Source organism: Canis lupus, chromosome 1 (assembly GCF_048164855.1).
Source record: "Canis lupus baileyi chromosome 1, mCanLup2.hap1, whole genome shotgun sequence".
Taxonomy (NCBI): Eukaryota; Metazoa; Chordata; class Mammalia; order Carnivora; family Canidae; genus Canis; species Canis lupus.
The window spans coordinates 31,935,837-31,955,145 of record NC_132838.1 but is presented as its reverse complement, the minus strand read 5'-3'; the positions used below and the strand labels follow the sequence as shown (position 1 = coordinate 31,955,145).

Here is a 19,309-nt window from a genome sequence, read left to right as displayed (position 1 = left end):
TTTAAAATAGATTTAAAGTTTTCCTCTTAATTACAAATTTTTTAGTTAGCAACATTAATTGGTTAAATATTTGTTATTTAAATAAATATAAAGACCGCTGTGCTTTGAATTCAACAACCAGCAGACAGGCTAGAAAGTCATTCAAGTCAATGATTTTTTCCCCCAAACCTCATGCCACTTTCTGAAGGTCACAGTGCAAACTAAACACAGGACTACCACATCGTTATATACTACTTTTTGCCTAAATACCCATCACATTCATAATAAAATGAGTAATTATGGCATTGATAGAGAAGACAAATAGGAGAATGGACTTACTTTAAACTAGATTTTTCACCCATACTGTACTACCAGATGCCCAGCTTGATGCCCATTATTAAACATTAGGGAAACTATTTGGGGCCCACGGGAAGATCAAAGCTCTGATCTTGCTTTCCTGTGAATTCATGAAACTGGCAGGTTGTAAATGATCAGAGTCAATTTCTAGGTGCCCAGAAAAAATACCGATTTCATATTTTGAAAGCAACCATTTTGTTAGAAATAGGAATTTTTAAAAATCTTTCTAAGTAGGCCAATTAATGTAACCTACTGAATGTAATCCCTTACATATGTCCCTCTTTGTGCATCAGTGCATATATAGATACATGCAATCAGATATCTATAAAATCATACACATATCAATGCATATATTTGCACTCACATATCTATAAAAATACATGCTTCCTATGTCGTCATTGTGCTTCCTTCATTTTTCTTATTAGTCATATTAAAATTAAAATACATAACTTCATTATAGAAAGAACGTATTCGGATAGCCCATGTGGCTCAGCGGTTGAGCGCCGCCTTCAGCCCAGGGTGTGATCCTGGAGACCTGGCATCAAGTCCCACGTCAGGCTCCCTGCATGGAGCCTGCTTCTCCCTCTGCCTGTCTCTCTTTCTCTGTGTCTCTCATGAATAAATAGATAAAATAAAAAAAGAAAGAAAGAAAGAAAGAAAGAAAGAAAGAAAGAAAGAAAGAAAGAAAGAAAGAAAGAAAACATATTCTGGGGCACGAGCTGCTGGGACTCAGTGGTGGAGCGCCTGCCTTTGGCTTACGGTGTGATCCCAGGTCAGGGGATGGAGTCCCACATCAGGCTCCCTGACTCCCTGAAAGGAGTCTGCTTCTCCCTCTGCTTATGTCTCTGCCTCTGTGTGTGTGTCTCTCATGAATAAATTAATAAAATCTTTTTTTTTTTTAATTAATGGCACCCTCCTTGAATGGCTCACCAAATGGATTTCTGACATTCTCCTTTTGAGAAATGATGGTAATATGATAATATTTAATTCCTTGGATATGTCAAAGAGGTTTTAAAATAATCAATCACCTTGCTCTTTTCTGGAATAAGCATAACAAATTCAGTTCAATAAGAATTCACTGGACACTTAATTAAATGCAAGGTAGTTTGGGCCTTTAATGTTTTTTTTTTTTTTTAAGTAATTTTGACCTATGGTTATCTTTATTGCTTCTGATTTTTAGAAGTGTTTTGGGGTCTGTAAATTTCCCCTTAGGCCATTTTCCTTTTAGAAGAGGAATAATTTTCATACACATGGTGACCAAAAGACTGCCATACATCCCCCTGGTATAGATTCAGAAAAGGGCAGACCTCCTAACATACTCTGTACCTCATATGCAGGAATCCGAGATGATATTAATAAGAAGTGGGGCTGGGAAGCATGTGAAGAGCTGTCATCATTTTTATGAACTCCATGCCAAGTTTTCTTTGATAATAAAGGGTAGGAATGGCTTCCAGAAAGATTGTTTCTATAGGGAAAAGAAGGGTATACGTGAAATGTAAATTTTCTATTAATTGCATTTTGATAACTGAGCACCAACAGGTTGTTTGGGCATCAGTTATACTGAGCAAGGCGCGTGGCCTCAGGACCTCAGTGTCTCCCTCCCTCCCATGGGCACAGCAGCAAATGGGGCTCCTGGGTGGGTTAGGGCCAGAGTTGGCCTCTGGGTCTCTCCTACTCCATTCATGGGATCCTGGAAAGGCTTCCTGGAACTTATTTAGCTTTTGTTGGGCTCTTAAAATGAATGTAGTGACATACTCAGCAGTTCAAATGACATTTTAAAAAAGAACAGCTGAGAGATTTAAAATTTCCTAGATCATCTGGTCCTCACAGTTTTCTAAATAATGTCTCCATTCTCTTACCCTTACCCCCACATTCCCATTTGGATACACTTACTCCATAAAAAAAAATTTCTGAAAAAAAAAGTTACTTTTGCTCAATAACTTTGCACAGAAAATGTACTACATTGCAGCCTCTCCGCAGGGTCAAGAATATTTGAAATATAAAATTTGAATGTTACACATTTCCCTCTTTAGAAAACATGTCATAGACCACCGCTCTTGAAGATGAAGGAGTTATCTCTATTGCTATCTCATAGGATATGAGCCAGATAGTTTTACAACCTCCCTGTGTGTTAGCTAAATAATTCTAAAATGAATTCTTGGTATCATGGGATGGTCTTGAGCCTTCAGGAGATGGAGGTTTGCTTACTGCTTGGGCAAAGCTTCTAAGGATGCCAAAACAAGCTGTTTCTCCAAAGCTTCATGTAATCCCCCTCGATCCCTCAGATCCTTCAGAGCCTGGGAGAGACGTGGCTGGCATTTGGATTTTAACAATCTAGAGCAGCATGTTCCGCTCACCCAAGGGGGTCGAACTTTGAATAACTCCTCTGAAAAACAAACAGCAGCAGGCTCGGTTGTTTACTTCATTCTTCTCTCAGCCAAATCTACATAGATAAAGGCATCAAAAATAAAGCTGTACCAGGGTACTACTCCAAATGGCCAATACTTATAGCCCTTTTTACAGACTCTGTTTGGATTTCTTATCCTTTCCGTGCTGTGGCTGCAAGTACGATGGTTGGGTAAGATACCATTTTAAGATGCTACTTACTACTTACCAGTCATGTCAGGTCAAGAAACCAAACTCAGAGAACAAGCACCTCTTTTCTTGTGGAAACCACTTAATCGATTTATAGCCTTCACATCCATGTCTACCCTTCTTGGCTTCAAGTAATCCCCCATTTGTTCCCATCTCACAGAGGGTGAGTCAGTGAAAAAAAGATGTCAGGACTCAAATCACTTTCACTGTTCAAGCAGTGCACTGTGCAAATCAGAAGGCTTTGCTGAGCAGCTCTTATCCTTCCTCCCTTCCCACTTTTCTTTTAGTGCCATTCTTCCTGCGTCCATTCTCAGTTTCACTTCTCCCCCTCTGTCTCCAATCCCAATTTTTCTGTCCTGGACCTATGTCCTTGGCTTTTGCATGTGTTCATACTCCCCTCTCCTCCTTGTCTTTTTTTCTGTCTCATAAACCTGAGAGGAACCAGCACAATAATGGAGGCACTGATATTTGACTTTCTGTGTTTCATCTGAACTCTTTTTTTTCTTATCCATTAACTTGAAGTATATGGTGGAGGTGGGGAGGGGGAAGAGCTTGTCCTGAGTATACTTTAGAGAATACCCTCCACATGCTATTCCAGAAAGACATAGCTATCCTCCTCTGTGGGAATCTATACATGAATCCATTTTTTTCTACAATGGTTGGGTAAGATACCATTTTAAGATGCTACTTACTCTTACGTAGTGCACTTTTCTCCCAAATTAATTTTCTTAAGCACTTTTCTCTTTGTTTCTCCTGCAACTCCTCATATTTTGTTTTGGGTTCATTCAGGGTCCCATAGATAGCAGCAGCTTCCCTAGGTGTTAGCCAATCTAAGTTGGACACACAAGCAATGTAATGATGCTTCCAAGCACCATACTCATTATCTGCTGGAGTATAGGGCAGAAACCACCCAAACCTAATGCATTTGGACATCCATAAGCAATCCTACAGAAAAAGAAATGAGAAAGATGAGTTGCAAGAAATTTTTACTGATCTTTCTTAGGAATAATGTTTCTGGGTACACGGATATTTTTTCTTTACATTGAGATTTCTGTGGCAGCTGACTTGTCATCTGAATTTGACACTAACAAATAAGCATGCCTTATTCCATACAAAAATAGTCTTTGATGACAATATATGTTATATATGAATATATGTATTAGTCATCTCTGTATACCTGCTCCCATAGCATTCGGTTAGCCCTAGATTCTGAGTATTCTGCTACTAGCAATAGCGTTTTCTTTTGTTTTGGACCAAACCTCCCACTGGGAACACCTCTGGTTGAACCATATGATATTGCCAGTATGCAACCAGCTTTGCTATATGGAAACAGCAAATTTCATGTGGTTTAACTGAAGCACCTAGACCAACTATTATAAAACAAGTATTTGAAGGCATATAGAGCTACCAATGCAATAAGGGCTCATGCAACCATGACCCCAGAGAGAAGGGAAACCTAAAGAGGTAAGCCCAATATTTGGCACTACTTTTCACTTCAAGGCATTTGACAGTTCCAAAGCAAAGCTACGGCTGAGAAGCAGAGCAGAAAGTTATGGCTGAATGACATGGAATCTAAGAAAGAATTTTAGGCATTCTCACAAGGAAGAGAGGAAACAATTGTAAACTCAGGGCTCACCAGGGGAAAAAGCCCTGATAATCACAGCAGACTTTCAGCTGAGATCCTTATCAGTGAGGGTAAGGAATTAGACAAACTCTCACAAAGACTGAAACCATTTTAAAATCTCTCCTTCTCTGACTGGATTTAAGTGATGCATTCCTACCCTAACCAAATGCCAGAAGCAAAAGCAAATTCTCTCTGGAGGAAGATTACATCATCCAGAGGCTCAAATTATTGCATCAATATTTTATATCCAATATCTGGTACTCAATCAAAAGCACCAGGCACACAAAAGGATCATAGTTGTTTGTTTCTTCTCTGTCTTTTATTATCTTTTATTAAGTAGACAGAGACTCTCAGGAGAGCCATATGTTGTAATTGTTAAGTATGAACTTAAAAAATAACCCTATAATTAATATGTCTAAAGAAGTTAAGCAGCGAGGTGTGAAATTTTGGTGAAATAATCAAAACCGATATTCTAGAATCGAAAAATATAATAACTGAAGTTTAAAACTCAATGGACCAGTTTAAAAGCAAATTAGAATCTAGCTAAAGAGGTAATTAGTAAACTAAAAAGCTAGAAGCAAAATCCAAGTAGAAACAATGAAGGCCAAAAGGACTAGGAAAAGACACATGAGAAAACATGAAACCGTGGGAGGTGGTGAATCAGTCTAATGTGTAAATATTGCAATCTCATCAGAAAAAAGTAGGAAAATGGGGCAGAAGGAATACATGAGGAGATAGTCTGTGAGAAGTTTTCAAAATTGATAAAGATATTAAATATCAGATTCAAAAATCACTGCAAAACACAAAACAGGAGAAATATATACACACACACACTTCTGGGTACATCATAATAAAATTGTAGAAAAGAGAAGATAAGACAGAAAAATATAATCCTAAAAGCCGTTAGAGTAAACAAAAATATTACCATTAAAGGAACAACAATAAAGCTTTCTACTTCTCAAAGAAAAAAAGAGATTATGGAAGCCAAAGAACAACAGAAAAGTTTCAAAGTTTTATAAAATTAACTGCCAGGATGGAGTTCATATTCCCAGTGAAAATATCCTTCAAATATGAAGGTGAAAATCAAGATAGTTTCAAACAGAAATAAGAGAATTTGTCAGCAGCAAGTTGCAATAGAAGAAATATTAAAGAGAATTCAAAAGGAAAGGGATCCCAAATGGAAACTCAGAGATGAAGAAAGGTATGAAGAACAACAGAAAAAGTATATAGTTACTTATAAGTAAATATTGACTATATCAAATAATAGTCTTGTGAGGTATATATATATATAATTTATAATAATATAATATATATAATTTATATATATAAATTGTGTTTGTGTATTTTGTGTGTGTGTGTATAAAATTAAAATATTTGACATGAAGGGCTCCTGGGTGGCTCAGTCAGTTAAGCCTCCGCCTTGGGCTCACTTCATGATCCCAGGGTCCTGGGATTGAGCTGTGTTGGGCTCTCTGCTATGTAGGGAGTCTGCTTATCCCTCTCTCTCTGCTGCTCTCTTGTGCTCTCTCTCTCTCAAACAAATAAAATCTTAAAAAACAAATTTGACAACAGAGTTGAAGGTAGGTAGAAGCAGAGCTATTAGAGTTAAAGGGGTCCTAAGCTCCTTGCATTATCTCAGAAGTGGTTAAAAAAAAAAAAAAGCCCTAAGATGAGTGGTGTAATCTCTAGTACAGCCATGAGAGAACTGCTAAATAATTCATAATTAACAATATAAAAAACATTTAAGAACTCCAAAAGACAAAAATGGAAACAAAAAATACAAAGTAAAATGGTGGATTTAAGCTTAAATATGTAGTATATACACAAATGTAAATAGAAAAATTACTCCAGCTGAAAGCCAAAGATTGTCAAATGTTAAAAAAACAACCACCAACAACCATATTCTGTTTACAAGACATATTCCTTAAATATAAGGGCATAAGTTGAAAGTAAAAAGTCAGAAAACAATACATGTGCAAACACTTGGCCTGGGTTCTTAAATGCTGTCAATCCAAGGCTCATGGTTGGTTTTGCATGTGGCCTCTCCATAGAGAGCTACGTATTCTCTGAGATCAGACACTCAATGCAAGCCCACCCTGGGAAGTTTGTTCACGGTAAAGAAGCAAATTCATTATTGACTTGTACTCAAAGTATGTCTGCCATTACACTTTATTAAATCTTTAAAAAGAAAATGAGACGACTAGGCCGGAGGCAAAATTAATGGCAGAGGAGGAAAATCTCTTTAACAGATGTTAGTCAAAGAGGAATCAGATGAGGCTGTGGTTGTATAACAGTTTTCAAGGTGAGTTATCATGGGTAAAATAATATCATATAATAACCAAAGCTTAACTAATTTCTCTTGGAAAAAAGTGGACTTCTTTAGCCAAGATAAAACATTTTCTAAATAATTAAATTGAGTAATTTAAAGATTCTTAAAATTACACGAATTATTAGAATAGTGTATATTTCCTTACTTACAAAGTAAATTACTGTATTTAACTTATCCCCATTTTTTTCTCTGAAGAGTAAGTTAATTACGGTTCAAATACCCTCAGTCATTATCTTCAGGAAGGAAGCTACCCCTATTGCTTCATTACAGAATACAGTTGTATTTGCGCCCTATTACTAGAAAGTGACAAGTAGTAAACCTGTTCAGTTAAAAACTTCCAGGGCCAGCTGACTTGTGCAGCTGCACACAGATCTTTTGGATTCAGGAAGGAAAAGATATATAGAGAAATGAAGCGTGGTAACACTGTAGAGAAATCCAGTTTGGCCACTTGCATCCTTTCTGAAAAGTCTTGGACACACCTAAAAAGAAAGACATGGAAATTTCAATCAGAACACTAGTATCTAAAACTGACCAAAAATCCAATATAATATTGGTCATTGTTCTTTCTATGATGTTCTGACTTTTAAAAAAAGTTAAGTCTGAAATAACATAGGGAAAAAAAATCTGAAATAAACATAGTTATTTCAGCTGTAAATCTGGATTTTCTCTCTTTTTCCTTTACCCCAAATTCAATAAATCAGCAGGTCTTATCAGCTTTACACATACGTATCTCCGAATCCAACTACCTCTCTCCATATCCACTGCTATCACTCTGGTGCAAAGCACCTCCACCTCGCTCCTGCACAACTCCAGCAGTCCCTCCTGACAGTCTCCCTGCTTCTGCTCTTCTTCCTGGAGCCCATTCTCTACACAGCAGCCCAAGTGGTTTTTTAACGATATAAATTAGATAACATCACCCATGCAAGTAAAACCCTACAACGACTTCCTGGTGCAATTAAAATAAAAACCTGTAAGCCACATCACACTTAGTGATGAAATATTAATTCCTTACTCCTAACATCAGGAATAAAGCAAGAATGTTCACTCTCACCACTTCAATTTAACACATACTGGAAGTCCTAGCCATTTCAACATAGCCAGAAAAAAAGTAAAAAAGAATATATATTGGAAAGGAAGCAGCTCATGAACTCTCAATTCATGTATGTAGAATGTACAAAACAATGTTTAAAAAACAACTCAGGAATCTACAAAACAACCATTTAAAAAATTGAACAGGGATCCCTGGGTGGCGCAGCGGTTTGGCACCTGCCTTTGGCCCAGGGCGCGATCCTGGAGACCCGGGATCGAATCCCACGTCAGGCTCCCGGTGCATGGAGCCTGCTTCTCCCTCTGCCTGTGTCTCTGCCTCTCTCTCTCTCTCCGTGTGACTATCATGAATAAATAAATTAAAATAAATAAATAAATAAAAATAAAAAATGGAACATATTAGCCTAAAATTGTGATGATTTTCTTTTATCTTTTTCATGTTTATGGGATCAAAAGCAATATTCCCATTTTCATTCCTGATATTGGCATTTTGTGTTTTCTTTTTTTTTGGCTTGGTTATTCTTGTTAGTAGTTTATCAATTCTATTGCTATTTAAAAATAAAAACAAATATCCAGCTTTTGTTTTCACAGAAGTTTTCTATTCATTTTCTATTTTATTGATTTCTACTCTTCATCACTTATTTCTTTCTACTTAGTTTGTAAGTAATTTGCTATTTGTTTCTAGCTATTTAAGGTGGAAATTTAGATAATTAATTTTAAGTCCTTTTTCTCTTTTCTAATATAAGAAATTAAATGATATATTTTCCTCTCAGCTGTGCTTTAGATGGATCCTACCCACTTAGATGTGTTGTATTCAAACTGTCATTTAATTTGAAGTATTCTAATTTCCCTTGTGATTTCTTCTTTGGCCACAGGTAATTTGTGAGTTATTTTCCAAATATTTTGGGATTTTCTAGATATTTTATATTTTTTAACCTCAAATTTGTTGCATTGTTGTTTAAAAAATATTCATAATTAGATTTTAACAGTTTTGAAATGTACTGAGTCTTATTTTTTGGACTAGGAAATTGTGTATCTTGGTGAAAGTTGCTTTGCTCATAAAAAACATATATTTAGAAGTTGTTGGGTTTAGTTTTCTTTTTTTTTTCTTTTTTTTGGGGGTTTAGTTTTCTATAAATATTAGGTCAAGGTGATTGAGAAGTTTCTCAGTTCTATATTCTTACTTTTTTGTTGTTTAATTGTTCTATTCAGTCAGCTTTGTTTTATGTAACTTGAAACTCTATTATTTGGTACATATATAATTGTTCTGACTTCTTCATGAATTGATCCTTTTCTCTTTACAAAACATTCCTCTCTATCTTTCTGGTAATATTCCTTGTCTTGAAGTCCATTTTGTCTGATATTAATATTGCCATCTTACTTTTATCCACTTAGCATTTGTATGGTATATCTTCTATCCTTTTACTTTTAACCAATCAGTGTGTTTATATTTACAATGTATCCTTTGTGGTCAGTATACAGTTAGATCTTGTTTTGTTTTTCTTAAAGCTCATTTGACCATCACTGCCTTTTATTAGAGGGTTTAGTCCACTTATATTTAATATACTTATTGATATGGTTGAATCCAGGTCTTGATTTTTTGTTTTTCTCTTTTGTTTTATGAAAATTTATTTTTTATTATTTTTTAAAAAGATTTTATTTATTTTTTCATGAGAGACACAGAGAGAGAGAGAGAGGCAGAGACACAGGCAGAGGGATAAGAAGGCTCCATGCAGGAAGCCCAACGTGGGACTCGATCCTGGATCCCCAGGATCACACTCTGAGCCAAAGGTGGTGCTAAACCACTGAGCCACCTGGGCTTCCCTGTTTCATGAAAATTTATTCCTCCTCTCCTGCCTTGGTTTGAGATATGAATTTTTTTGTATTCCATTTCAATTTCTTTATTGGCTTTTAGGCATACCTCTTGCATTATGCAATTAAGTTGTTGCTAGGAAGTGTACTATGCATCTTTAACATTTCAGTCTATTTAGAGTGAATATTCATTTAAAATTAAGGAACAGTGGAATGGTATAGTTCTTGCCATCCTTTAAGCTTTTGTCACAATACTGCACCTACTTATGTTAAAGGCCCATAATACACTGGGTTTGCTTTAAACAGTCATGTATCTTTAAAATGACTTTAAAATTTTATATTTTTCCACACATCGCCATTTCCTGCTTGTAAATCCAAGTATCCATCTGGTATCAATTTCCTTAGCCTGAAGAATTTCTTTTAGCATTTCTTTACTGCATGTCTTCTGACAACAAACTTTATCAGTTTCATCTGAAAATATCTTTATTTCACTTTAATATTTGTAGTATTATGACCTGCATTAACCAATTTTAATAATTATCATCTTGTAGCCAGTCTGGTTTCTGCTATATCATCTTTTCCTCCTTCTCCTCCTCCTTTTTCTTCCTCTTTCACTCCCTTTTTATTTGAAAGCAAATTTAAGACATCATATCACTGCATTTGTCCCACCCCCTTTGATGTATTGTACTTTCAATATTATTCAATTTGAAATATTCTAATTTCCTTTATGATTTCTTCTTTGATATTTCAATGTGCCTCAGTAAACAATAAGAGCATTTTTAAAAAACATATACTATAATATCATCATGCCTAAAGAAATTCAATAATACTTTCTTAATGTGACATTTATTTTAAATTTTTAAAGATGTATTTATTTTGAGAAAATCCCCATGCATGTGCATGTGTGTATGTGTTGTATGTAGGGGGAGGGGCAGAGGTACTCCCCACTGAACAGGAAGCTGGATGTGGTACTCCATCTCACCAACCAGAGATCATGACCTGAGCTGAAACCAAGAGTTAGTCACTCAACCAACTGAGCTACTTAGGACCCCCGTGATATCTATTTTAAAAACATTCTAAACTTATGGCATTCATTGAGAAAACTTCTTTTTTTTTTTTTTTTTTTTTTTTTTTGAGAAAACTTCTTACATTGCTCTGCACATGGCCACTTAAGCACAAATGGATCTTGAATGAATAAAAAATCCAAGGTTTCACCAAAGTGGAGGCTTGGAGGCTATGTAGCCCTTGGACCAAAGAGACATTTTATAGCCCAAGAAAGATCCACTGCTGGTCCTGTAGCCACTCTACAAAAAAACAGATACCTAATACCTAATTGCCCTCTTTAGATATTGGCAATAAACATCTGTTATAATCCCAAACCAGCAAATAAGTCATAATATTTGCATAAGAATCACTAGAACAAGAAAGTTTGGAAACAATCCAGGTATTGGTAAGTCAAACTCTTACCTGGAACCCCTAATTGCCTCCATATTTGGTAAAATTACAGATGTTTGTGGCCAATCTCACAGCTAATTGGAAACTTTGGCAATAAGTATTCACACCAGGGCAGCTTGGGTGGCTCAGCGGTTTAATGCTGCCTTCAGCCCAGGGTGTGATCCTGGGGACCCAGGATCGAGTCCCACGTTGGGCTCCCTGCATGGAGCCTGCTCCTCACTCTGTCTGTCTATATCTCTCTCTATCATGAAGAAATAAATAAAATATTTTTAAAAATAAGTATTTACCAGAACTCATTTATCTCAAGCCATTTGGACTATAGAACTAGTTCTCACTGCTAAGTGGCCACAGCTGTCCTGTTACTAGATCCTAATGGACACAGATTAACTCAGTGAAAGAAAAGTCCTGTCTCTGAGTAGATCTCATTCTACAATGTGTCTTCTTTCTCTGACCTCTAAATGTGTAACCGCATAAGCTAAATTCCAACAAGGTGAGTCAAGCCCCAGAAAGTTCCAATGTGAAATGAAAATGACACCTCCAATTAGGGACCAGAAAAAGCTTAGTTACCTACATAAACAAACTGAACACTCATGAGACCCAGAGAAGGTCTTCACAGTAATTTACTCAAACTGCTGGTTTAACTGGAGCCTCATCTATAAATCTTGGGAGAAGGAAAAATTCTATCTTGTAACAGAACATCAGTTAATAATACATGTAGAAGCAATTAAGAAGTCAGAAAATGAGCACTTGGCAGCTATCACAGTAATAATTATGTCAGATGAGAATCATCAATGGAGACTCAAACTAGTGGGTGAAAATATGATGAGGAACAGGGTATTTGCATAGATTCAAATACTTTTAAATTAATTTAAAATTAATCACTCGGGATCCCTGGGTGGCGCAGCGGTTTGGTGCCTGCCTTTGGCCCAGGGCGCGATCCTGGAGACCCGGGATCGAATCCCACATCGGGCTCCCGGTGCATGGAGCCTGCTTCTCCCTCTGCCTGTGTCTCTGCGCCTCTCTCTCTCTCTGTGACTATCATAAATAAATAAAAATAAAAAAAAAATTTAAAAAAAAATAATAAAATAAAAAAAAATAAAATTAATCACTCAAAGACTTCCTAATTATTAATTAATAAGTATAAAATATTTAATAATTAATCATCTTAACCAAGTGATAAGTCAACATCATGAGCAATGGGACAAATCAACATGGGATGCCCCAGTGTGATCTGCTGAGAAGAACACAGCATCACTTCTGTGTTATTCCTGCCAAGAATGTTTAACTTGAACGTAATCTTAAGGAAGTATCAGCCAACCACACACTGAAGATCATTCAACAGAGTAGGTCTGTATTCTTCAGAAGTGTTAAGCAATAAAAGACAAGGAAAAACTAAATAACTACTCCACATCGAAAGTGGATTATAGAGACGTGAAAACTAAATACAATAGGTGATCCTGGATTGGATTCTGGACTGAAAAGGAAAGGATGATCACAAAAGACGTTGTTGGAACAATCAGGAATATTCGAATGGAGTCCGTGGATTAGACCATAGTACTGTATCAATGCTGATTTCTTGATATTAGAGGATGTACTTTGATTTTTCAGCAGAATGTCCTTGATTTTTTAGGAAACACATACTGAGATGCTTAAGGTTAATGGAGCATCATGTTTGCAACATATCTTTTTTTTTTATTTTAAAGATTTTATTTATTGATTCATGAGAGACAGAGAGAGAGAGAGAGAGAGAGAGAGGCAGAGAAATAGGCAGAGGGAGAAGCAGGCTCCCCACAAGGAGCCCGATGTGGGACTTGATCCCAGACCCCAGGATCATGCCCTGATCTGAAGGCAGACACTCAACCGCTGAGCCACCCATGCGTCCCATGCAACATATTCTCATATGATTCAGAATAATAAGGTAAAAATGGTAAATGTTAATAGTTGAAGAATCCAGGTAAAAAGCATAAAGGAATTATTTTCATTATTTTTGCATTTTTTCTATTAAGTTGAAATTTAGGGCAAAATAAAAAAGTTTTTTTTTTAAAGGTTAACTGCTTCATTTGGAAGGTTTAGTGACTGCCTATTATTTTGTGTGTTTCTACTTCCCTGACTATTTTAGGGCACTGCTCTTTCTTTCTTTCTTTCTTTCTTTCTTTCTTTCTTTTTTTCTTTAAGATTTTTTATTTATTTATTCATGAGAGACACACACACACAGAGGCAGACACAGGCAGAGAAAGAAGCAGGCTCCATGCAGGGAGCCCAATGTGGACTCAATCCCGGGACTCCAGGGCCACACCCTGGGCCAAAGGCAGACGCTCAACCACTGAGCCACCCAGGGGTCCCAGGGTACTGCTTTCTTGATCCCTATCCATGCAGTTTATCACATCGTGAGATAAAACAGAGTGATTTAAAATGATCTTACTAGATCTCACTCATATGTGGAATTTAAGAAAGAAAACAGGGGCACCTGGGTGGCACAGCTGGTTAAGTGTCTGACTCTTGGTTATGGCTCAGGTCATGGTCTCAGGGTCATGGGATCCAGCCCTACATCGGGCTCTACACTCAGCACAGAGTCTGCTTGGGTTTCTCTCTCCCTCTACCCCCCCCCCCCACAACACTCTCTCTAAAATAAATTTTAAAAAGGAAACAGAAGAACATATGGGAATGGGGAAAAGAAAAAAAGGAGGGAGGGAAACAAGCCATAAGTGACTCTTAAGAATAAAGAACCACCTCAGGGTTGCTGGAGGGAGGTGGGTGGAGGATGGGCTAAATGGGGGTTGGGTATCACAGAGAGCACTTGTTGTGATGAGCACTAGGTATTGTGTGTAAGAGATCAATCACTGAATTCTACTCCAGAAACTAAAGTTGTACTATATATTAACTAGTAAAATTTAAATAAAAATAAATAAATAAAATGAACTTGTTGGTAAAAAAATAAATAAAATGAACCTGTTTGTATGCAGTAGGGGGAAAGTGTGTGTGTGTGTATGTACTGGCAGTATATAGTAACTACAGACAAAAGTAACACAAGGGGAATCCTCTCATTGTTAATAGATTAACATTGAGGCTGAATGAGCCTGTGATAACACCAAGAACAGTTAATCCCAGTGGATCCCTGACCTAACTCCTCAGTGTCCCAGGCAGGCTTCAGCATCCTTTCATTAGCCCTTGGGGGACAATATGCTCTCATTTAGAATTCCAAAACAGAACAATAAAATGAGGTATAAAACAAAAATGTTTTTCACCTCCTTTTCAAAGATGGGTCTCAGGATCTTGAGTTTTCATTCCCATCCACAGTATCTACTATTCCATCCCAGTCAAGCAAGGGAGAACTAAATCTGCATTACTATGTATTTATTTAATTAATTAATTTTTAAAAGATTTTATTTTTAAACCATCTGTACACCCAGCGTCGGGCTGGAACTCAACAACCTCGAGATCAAGAGTCACATACTCTACCAACTGAGCCAGCCAGACACTCTGAGAATACTTTCTAAAGTGAACCTCGATTATGCAAGTTGTATGTTTGTTCCTAGTCAGCACTGCTACAAGGACACATTCAAGTATAATGAATCTTAAGCAAGAAAGAAGGAAAATGTTTCAGTCACATTAAAAAAAAAAAAATTAGTATCCAAGCAGCACAACTAGGGTAGTTTGCAGTAATGACATTGTGGCTCATTGCATTTTAGTTAATGTTACAAAGTAAGAAACCCATGAAGAGAAATAAAAACATGTAAGGAGACAATGAACAAAATGTGCTTTGCTCCTTTATTGTGACAAGGATAACTTCATTTAAATAATTCATGACACTACTTTGCAGTGTGTTCCTGAATGTACAATGTGTACTTTGCAAAAATAACAAGGCTTAGGAATACAGAACTTGAATCTAATTCTTGGCTCTTAAATTTCTGATAAGAAGTAGAAAGAAGCTACTCAAATTGTGATGAAAATGGGTGGCTTATCAGTTGAGCGCCTGCCTTCAGTTCAGGGCGTGATCCTAGGGTCCAGAGAGTGTCCCACATTGGGCTCCCTGCGAGGAGCCTGATTCTCCCTCTATCTGCCTCTCTCTCTCTCTCTCTCTCTCTCTCTCAGTCTGTGTGTCTCTAATGAATAAATAAAATCCTTAAAAAAAATTATTGGAAGAAGAGCTTGCAGAGGTGTCTGCTTTCTTGCCACCTGGGCAGTTCCCTGTAGTCTTGCCTGGTGGCTTTACAAACGCTTTCTGGCATGGCAAGGGCCTATCTTAGGTGGATTTCCATATGGAAGCCAGTGTCACACAGGATAATGACTAGCTTTGGGTTATAAAGGTAGTGGAGACCCATGTGCTGAAGTCTCCAGTGAGTAAGACAGCAAGCAAAGCCAGGTGTGGGAGAAGCAAAAAGGGAGGGTGATTGAAAAGTGTCTTAAAAAGATGATAAAAAATAAAATTAAATAAATTAAATAAAAAGATGATAAAATAGGGATGCCTGGGTGGCTCAGTGGTTGAGCATCTACCTTCGGCTCAGGGTGTGATCCTGGAGTCCCGGGACTGACTCCCATATCAGGCTCCTCGCAGGGCAACCTGCTTCTTCCTCTGCCTGTGTCTCTGCATCTCTCATGAATAAGTAAATAAGTAAAATATTTTTAAAAATCTTAAAATAGGGATCCCTGGGTGGCGAAGCGGTTTGGTGCCTGCCTTTGGCCCAGGGCGCGATCCTGGAGACCCGGGGTTGAATCCCACGTCGGGCTCCTGGTGCATGGAGCCTACTTCTCCCTCTGCCTGTGTCTCTGCCTCTGTGTGTGTGTGTGTGTGTGTGTGTGTGTGTGTGACTATCATAAATAAAAATTAAAAAAATAAAAATAAAAATCTTAAAATAATTCGTATGTTCTGATTCATGTAAGCATAAAAAATATAAGGTTCTATCTGGAGGGTGGGATTATGGGTAATTGGTATTTCCCTCTTTTTGCCGACTCACATTTTCCAATGCTTCTAACAAAAGCCTGGTGTTACTACTGAATAGACAGAGAAGGCCCTAGGCTTCTACCCATGTCGTCCTGGCCAGGTGGCTCACTCATCCTCCAAGTCTTTGCTTGTCTGACTTCCTAGGCATCCTTCAGACTCCAATCTCAACGTCAGAGCCTCAGGGAAAGTGGCCCCAATCCCTGGGACTGGGTGAGGTCACCTTATTTTTCCTTCGTCACTTTTTACAGTCATAGCTATATTTATCTGATATCTATCAGGTTGACAAAGCCTGCCTTGGATTCTGAGAAATAAAGGATAATGCCTGTACACAGACCTGTCATGTTATAAAAGTGCAGTATGACTTCCCATGTATATTACATATTGTATAACTTATGGCCAGTGAAGCAATATGGTGCCTGGGAAGGAGTGAGAGATTTTAGCTGGAACCCGTGTGGTAGATCTAAATTACATGGTTTGTGGAAAGCTATTTTTACAACAATATAGGGGACCATACAGGGTAACGATAGTGAAATTTTAGGGTGATATTCCTGGTGTACTCACAGAATCCCCCCACTCCCCCAACAGGCTGACCATTCCTGCTGCCCAAATACTAGCCTGTATGAGGAGGCTACTGCCACTCACTGAGCTCTCTTTTCTTAATGCCATCTCCCGTGCCTTCCTGAAACTGTGTCCTATACACTCAATATGCTCTATAATATAATCTAAGCATGATTTTTGTATGTCCATTCTTGCTGACCCTCCAACTCAATCCATTTTGGGGCTCACTCATTATTTAAAGTCTTTCTCTTCCACTGGACAACAAGCTGCATGAAAGAAGGTGTGCTGGTTGTCTCATTTGCTGCTTTGTCCCCAGCACCCAGTACAGTGCTTCTAACTTGGCAGGAACTAAATAAATATGTGTAAGTTAGAATAAAGAAAGAATAAAAATAAATAATAGAAATTCACTGTTTATATTAATTCCTATTCATTCTGACAAATGCCACTGACATAGTGGCCTAAAGCAGTAAAAATTTATTTTCCAGAGTTCTGGAGATCAGAAGTCTCATCAGTTACACTGGGCTAGGTGTTGGCAATGCTGGCTCCTTCTAGAAGCTTGGAGGGGAGAATCTGTCTTTTTGTCACCTTCAGGTTCTAGAAGTTGGTTGCCTTCCTTGGCTCATGGCCCTTTCTTCCATCTTCAAAGCCAGTAGCACATGGCTTCACATGTCTCCATCTCTCTGACTGCTCCAGACATCACATAGTCTTCCGTCATGCCTCTTGCATCCCTTATAAGGACCTCTGTGATTATGATCTGAGCCCCAATAATGCAAGATAGTGTCCCCATCTCAAAATCCTTAATCACATCAGCAAACCACCTTTGCCCCATAAGGTAACATCTGCAGGTTCCAGGAATGACAGCATGGACATATCTGGAGGCCACTATTTAGTCTACTGCACTGCTCTCACTTCCAAGAACATGGAAAACACTCCAAAATATTTAGTGGTACTACGTTGTGCTGTCAAATATCCAGTGAGAGGCATGGATGTTCCCTTGTCCTAGGACAAGGTTTATTCTACTAAAATATGAACTTCAGATGGTAGGAATCTTTTACTCTCTTTTTAGTGTTGAGTCCTTGCACCCAGAAATGTGCTTGGCACGTGGTTGGCACTCAGTAAACATTTGTTGAGTGCTGGATGAACAGCACTCTTTTGACACCCATCATTTACTTCCTTTTCGTTCTTTCTTTTTTTTTTTTTTCACTTCCCTTTCTTTAGGTAAAATAACTTCGTTGTCTATATGTTGTTCCAGGTGGTTCTACAGAAACTGACTCCATCCCTGGTTCCAAAAAGCATATGATCAAGGCTAATTCAATTCATGTGGGTCACTCTTATGGCCACAGCAATTGGCAAAAATTGGGTCATGGACCTACTAGTCTCACCATAGTGAAGCTCAAACAGAGAAATTCTTTTTATTTCTGTACACAACTGAAAAAACATAATATGAAGGCACAACTGCCAAAGGCAGAGCAGAAGAACAGAAAGAATCAAGTTATTGGTTTTATTACTGAACCTCTGAATTGAGCTTCAACCGCAGCCAAACTTACTCTGGATTTTTCAATTAGTTAAGAGGGAAATTTTTCCTTTATTACTTGTGTTAGGGTTACTTACAATGATACATTTGAAAACCACTAAGCATTAGTGCCACAGAAAGATGAAGAAGGCATCTAGAGACCAGGTAATTCTGTTTCATTAAGAATAGAAGGGTTGGGGCACTCAGGTAGTCTGTGCTCCTCCTCTGAGGAAGAGTAGAATCAAGGGGTGGAAGAAGCCTTGGGGCCTTCAGGTCACCCAGGCCTTGTGTCTTACACTTGGCTGTGTTCCACATCACTCTGAGAATGGACTAGAACCACTTTTTCAGCCCCATCCTGATGAGTTGAGCCACAATCTCTATGGGTGAGGCTCGGAGTCTATGTTTTTACAAATTCCAAGTAATACTAATGGGCCTAGCCCTTTTCAGCATCGGTGAAATTGACTTCACAGGGCAGCAGATCTTGATGCTCAGGTCAAGTCAAGTACAAAGCACTGAATGTATGTATGGCGGTTTTAGGATAGGAGTAGGATAGCTCCTTTTTAAGGCCCTGAGCCAATTAAATACTGAGACACTGCACAACAGGCTCTCTCCTATGTGTAAAGAGCATCAGTTGACTGCTAAATGCGTTTTGTTTTTCTAAATGTAGCTGATTCACAGCTCAATTCTGGAGAATTGTTATGATTAGAGAAGGTACAGCTAGATAAATGGACTCTTACAGACTATTTTAAAACTATTTCTCTTCCTTACATTTAAGCAATAAGGAGGGTCAGGGCAGTTCCGGGGTTAGTGAATTCAAGGACTCAGAGATGTCATCAAGCTACAAAGATCGTCCATATTTTCACTTTGCCTGCTCGGTAGTTTTTTCTGGTCCTTAGACATGTCCCTAGAGGGGATTTCCAAATGACTATTGTGAGGAGTGATCCTCACAGGATGCAAAAGAGCATGTTCCTTCCTCAAACCCCTATTTAAGTTCCTTTCAGAGTGAAGACAACTCTCCCAGAAGCTCTCTAGTGGCCAATCTCTATGTCCCCTTGGGAAGAATTTGTAGCTACATGCCTGTTTGTAATCCAGACACCA

At 38.0% G+C, this 19,309-nt stretch overlaps 1 protein-coding gene across 39 annotated transcripts in view; it reads right to left on the bottom strand.

The window, feature by feature from the left end:
* The window catches only part of ECT2L (epithelial cell transforming 2 like), a 79,920-nt gene that overhangs the window by 42,680 nt on the left and 17,931 nt on the right, over positions 1-19,309 (bottom strand). For all 39 annotated transcript variants that reach the window (XR_012030787.1, XR_012030818.1, XR_012030782.1 and 36 more), the window contains exons 4-7: positions 7,204-7,363; positions 3,624-3,876; positions 2,545-2,722; positions 1,663-1,801 (exon numbers count right to left, since the gene is read on the bottom strand). Coding sequence is in view for 25 of the 39 variants with exons in the window: in XM_072825341.1 (XP_072681442.1) it covers positions 1,663-1,801; positions 2,545-2,722; positions 3,624-3,876; positions 7,204-7,363 (730 nt within the window). In the remaining 14 variants the exon portion in view is untranslated. The remainder of the gene's footprint in view (positions 1-1,662; positions 1,802-2,544; positions 2,723-3,623; positions 3,877-7,203; positions 7,364-19,309) is intronic.